This window comes from Salvia miltiorrhiza, chromosome 5, assembly GCF_028751815.1.
Source record: "Salvia miltiorrhiza cultivar Shanhuang (shh) chromosome 5, IMPLAD_Smil_shh, whole genome shotgun sequence".
Classification (NCBI taxonomy): domain Eukaryota; kingdom Viridiplantae; phylum Streptophyta; class Magnoliopsida; order Lamiales; family Lamiaceae; genus Salvia; species Salvia miltiorrhiza.
The window spans coordinates 35,954,121-35,959,150 of record NC_080391.1 but is presented as its reverse complement, the minus strand read 5'-3'; the positions used below and the strand labels follow the sequence as shown (position 1 = coordinate 35,959,150).

The 5,030-nt window shown below is 37.7% G+C and overlaps 1 protein-coding gene across 3 annotated transcripts; it reads left to right on the top strand.

Moving 5' to 3' along the window:
• The first annotated feature begins 400 nt into the window (after positions 1-400).
• On the top strand, positions 401-4,766 carry LOC130987023 (PAP-specific phosphatase HAL2-like). Of its 3 annotated transcripts, none has more exons than XM_057910583.1 (6): positions 548-681; positions 844-1,174; positions 1,807-2,476; positions 3,177-3,541; positions 4,011-4,076; positions 4,494-4,766. In XM_057910583.1, the coding sequence occupies exons 3-4, from the start codon at positions 1,836-1,838 to the stop codon at positions 3,478-3,480; spliced, it is 945 nt and encodes a 314-aa protein (XP_057766566.1). In that variant the 5' UTR covers positions 548-681; positions 844-1,174; positions 1,807-1,835; the 3' UTR covers positions 3,481-3,541; positions 4,011-4,076; positions 4,494-4,766. The 3 variants fall into 3 exon arrangements, with proteins under 3 accessions (XP_057766565.1, XP_057766566.1, XP_057766567.1); XM_057910584.1 differs by having other exon boundaries at positions 561-681; positions 1,031-1,174; XM_057910582.1 differs by lacking the exon at positions 844-1,174 and having other exon boundaries at positions 401-681.
• The last annotated feature ends 264 nt before the right edge of the window (positions 4,767-5,030 follow it).

The following is a 5,030-nucleotide window of genomic DNA, read 5'->3' as shown; positions in this document are numbered from 1 at the left end:
AAAACAATGTATCAACACAAATATATGACACTATTGGCACTAATATGGTCACGATCACTAGTACCATTCGTGCATGGTACTATTGACACTAATAGTGTCAAGTAGTTACTACTTACTAGTACCATTCATGCATGACACTAGTGATACTAATAATGTCAAAAATATCAATTTACTTGGATTTGTTTTTGGTTGGTATTTTTTATATTAATAGTGTCATATGTGTCTAATTCGCATGCAAACTCGAATCTGATCCGCCCTAATTAAGAACAAGATAGTCTTAACACATAAAAAGATGGTCATATTTTGTGTTTTTTAATTAATACCAAATATTATTTTTCCTTCTTTAAAATGATCATGCTGAGTATATTGTTTTATATGAAAATGTAATAGAGCGCAAATGCCAGTTATTTATTATGACTCATTGGCACATATCATATCACACTACAATTTGATGCACGAAAGTGAGTATCACATTTAACCTCTTTTTAAAAATCTTGATTTTGATCCAAACCTATTTTTCATACGAAATGGAGAATCGCGAATTCTCAAAAGAGTTAAATGTGGCGGTGAGGGTGGTTCACATGGCTTGCTCGCTGTGCGAGAAGGTGCAAAAGCAGTTGATTTTGACGAACTCCGATCAGGTTAAATCCAAGGATGATGATTCCCTTGTTACTGTTGCAGGTATATAATCTTTTGATTCTTGAATTTAGTTAATTTCGACACCCCATTTTCGTGCTTTTATTTCAAATTGCGTGCTTTTGGGTTCTTACATGATCCACATTCTAGAATTGGGTATTCCTAATTTTTAATTCCGTTTCCTATTTAATAATGTTTTTTTTTTAGAAACTTCGAACAATATATACATTATATATTGTGGGTTCGCGCCGTGATTATTTGGCCAATTAACAATTCCTCTGATAAATGGACGCATGGAGGGAATAAAAAAAGAAGAAGAAAAACCCATGTTTCTTCAAGCTGGGAGAAGTTAATGTAGTCCTTGAGTCTTTTGTTGCTGTTTCTCTTTTTTTAGTGTTAGCTTAATCTGGGTGTGTCCCAAGATGGCGCTGGGTTAGGAGGAGTGGGATTGTGTAAACCAATCCTCTTGCTTGCTCGAGGTTCTCGATACTGTTCATCAACAGTGGAATCGTGGGAGTTCCTTAGTCAGATGCTGAAGGTGAAAGACAAATTCAGGCAGAGTGAATGCCAAGTTTTGTTTTTGTCTTTTTGAAGTATTCAGAAAGTTTTTCATAGTTATTGTAGTGAACTCACCTGTAAAACCGTCATAAATTGCTCGATGTGATTTGCAACTTAGGCTAATTATATACTCTGTCAAGATCACGCGGTGCCTTTTGTTTCTGTTGCTCTGTTCTTCATTTCATTATAGTTTTTCTCTTGTTAACTTAATTTAGATTTTGAGGAGCTTGACTTATGGCTGATGTAACATGTTAAGTTTTGAAGTATGATAAATTTATGTAACAATTCTGGATTAAGGATATGTGCGTCTCTGAGAAATAAATCACCACACTGTATATTGCTTTTCCTAATGTCTTCACTTCAGAACATCCAACTTCTTGATCTCATTTGATTCGTGTCAATACTTTTTCAGTACAATTTGGACATATTCAGATCAAGTTATATAATATAGTGGCATATTTAATACAAGTTTCATCTTCACCAGTCTATTCTCAGACATGCTATTATGAGCTTTTTGTCCCAAATATATTTCTGACCTTTCAAAGTCAAAGCAAGATATTAGTCTCAAACGCTATGTTATATCTTTATTGGTAACTCATTATTCCTTAACAGACTGGAGCGTGCAAGCGACAGTAAGCTGGATGCTCTCCAAAGCTCTGGGTAGCCACATTTCCATTGTTGCTGAAGAAGATACTAAAAGTTTATCCAGGCCTGAGTCATCATCTCTGTTGGGAAGGGTTGTCGATGTGGTAAATGAATGTTTGGCTGACGCAACTAGGTTTGGTCTTCAAGGTCCTGACAATGCACTTAGTGCTTCTCAAGTTCTAGATGCAATCAGTCGGTGTAGCTCCCTTGGAGGGCGTGCAGGCCAACATTGGGTCCTTGATCCAGTTGACGGGACACTAGGTTTTGTTCGTGGAGATCAGTATGCTGTTGCCCTTGCTATGATTGATGGTGGAGATGTCATAATTGGAGTGCTCGGCTGCCCTAATTACCCAATGAAGGACAATGGCCTAAAAAAGTACATTCAACAAAACCTTATCTTGTCAAATAAACCTTCTGGGGAAGTGGGATGTGTGATGTACACAATGAAAGGCAGCAGAAAAGCTTGGATGCAACCCTTAATTCATCATGATGAGATGCTCGAGTGGCCGAATTCTGCAAAACCTATTCAGGTTTCTTCCATTAGCAATCCTGCACTAGCAACATTCTGTGAGCCAGTGGAAAAAGCTAATTCGGATCATTCATTTGCTGCTGGAATCGCCTGCAATGTTGGGCTGAGGTGTGCAAATGTATTCTCTAAACTAGTACTAGTTAAAATTCAGTTCTCTGCAATCTCTCTTGAGCTAGAGAAACTAGTATATATATATATATATGTGTGTGTGTGTGTGTGTGGGAGGAGGTTCAAATGAAAACCTTTATTGAAATGAGAACGGAAAACCATTCTCAATCCTTCGATCGTGAAGATCTACGGTGGATGCATTATCTTGATAGATGAATGCAGTACCTGGATTGGAATCTTGGAGGGAGTGGAAATTTCATTTTTCTTCGAGTGCAGTTTATTTCACTCTGAATGCAGTAACTTTACACGTTGAGAACATTGTTCTCACGATAAATGTAGTTCTTTTATATATTGGCATTTATTTTCAAGTCACACAGAGTGAAGATGTGTTGTCGGGTCATTATCTTTTGCTTAAAATGTACTTCATGTTTGCCGGTTAAGCTTCATTCAGCTAGCCTCAAGCGTAAGCTGCTATATATTGGAGTTATGTTTAGAATCTCGTGTAGCTTGTGTGAACCAGTATATTCTTTCAGAATTCGGTTCCATGTTTTCCTCTCCTAATTGGTGATAATAAGAATTAGTAAAAAGATGTCTGTCTGTTCTTGTTCCTTCTTGTTGCCTCAGCTCTATGAGTCTCCATTTTTGTGACCAAATAAGATTTATTTTCAAGAATGCTGAATGAATTTGTACTTAAATGCAGAAAGAAGCCCTTGCGTGTTTACAGCATGGTTAAATATGCTGCCATAGCCAGAGGAGAAGCTGAAATTTACATGAGATTTGCAAGGTCAGCATATAAGGAGAAAATATGGGATCACGCAGCAGGTGTTCTCCTTGTGCAAGAGGCTGGTGGTGTGGTCACTGATGCAGGAGGGCAACCTCTCGATTTCTCCAAAGGAATATACCTAGAAGGGCTTGACAGAGGCATAATTGCTTGTTCGGGGCATCAGTTGCATGAGAAACTAATAGGAGCTGTTTATGCTAGCTGGGAATCATCTAACTTGTGAGCTCTCCTCAGCTTAGCAACCAAACTGGATATAAAGATACTATCTCACAACTGACTGCAAGGTATGGCCACTTTTTTAATGTTAGTTTTTGAAAATCAGGTATAGGCTTGTAGAATTTGACCTCTCTTGTATTCGATAGAGGTAGTTTTTCAGTTGGTTTGGATGGTTTTGGAGGTATATGCCATACAAAACAAGTTGTTTCTTTTTAGAAATTATGAAATCAAAATTAAGCCACAATAATATGGAACTAATGGGTTGCTTTATCTGTAAAGTTTTATCATCTTCTAGAACTTCAAATAAAACCATAATTTTCAATTCGATATTTGTATGTGACCAAACCAACTTTTCTGGTTTCAAATTTTTTGTGCTGTCCTGCTATCGAAATTTCTGATGTTGCAACTTGCAATAGATTCTCCAGGAAAAAACATATGGTATCATATAGTATAATATATTTCATGTTATTTGTGCAACTCTGATTGCGTTGTGTGGTGCTTTGGCCTATCTTTTATAGAGTGTTCCGCTTGTTTCAGGGTGAGGAAGTCGGTTGATGGAGTTGTTTGCTTATTTGGTTTACTCAACGCAAGAGATGAGTTGCTGTAAGTCATATTCCTCCGCAGTCGTAAAATTGCTATCAGTTTCTTACTGTAATTTCCCAGTAAATTCAGTTCTGTTGTCATCTTGTTGAAGAACTTATGCTCAGATACATTAACATAGACAGAAACTTCAATATAATTAATTAGGCAGTGCCATTGGTGCATAGAATCTAAAAGAGGCATGGAAACATGTATTCATCTTAGTGTGGTTAATAGAAAACAGTTTGGCAAAGGAGAAAAGATTTACAAACACCGTATATATGTTCCTGCTAATGATTTAAGTCATGATGGAGAAACGGGTGGGGGTGGGCGTGAAGTTGCGCCACCTCCACCTGGGCCTCCGAGTGGGCGGGATCAACGCCCTCCTCACCATCTCTTTGCTACCCTCCCTTATCCTAAACCTATTTTTCGGGCCTGCAGGCTGCATCCGGGAAGCGCCTCTGGAGATGCAAGGAGAGCCATTTCGAAGATGAACGGCGGAGACGCGTGGCTTTGCTGGTGGCGGAAGCCTTTTATCCATATTTTTCAAGTAGATTTTTGGAGGTGGTGCAGAATTAGGAGCAGCGATGGGTTTATGAAGGAAACTGGGAGACGTGTAATGAATTCATATTATATATGGAAATTGGAATGCCTCGTTTTTCAAATATTTGACTCGGACGTGATGAAAACACGGTATTAGTTGACCATCTCAAACGCCACAAGCGTATTTTCAACTGCTCAATTTATTTGGTGAGTGGTGGGTGCTAGTGGTATCTTTCTAGGCTGCTTCATTCATATAAATATTAAAACTAAGTAGGCGTCAACGTCGCCTCCAAAAAGTTGATGTCAAACACATTTTTGGCATCAAAATAATACTCCATGCATCTCATTTATAATCAAATTATTATTTTTTGAACTCAACGATTAAGAATAAGGTGCTAAAAATAAGGTGAATAGAAATAAATTATTATTTTTAGA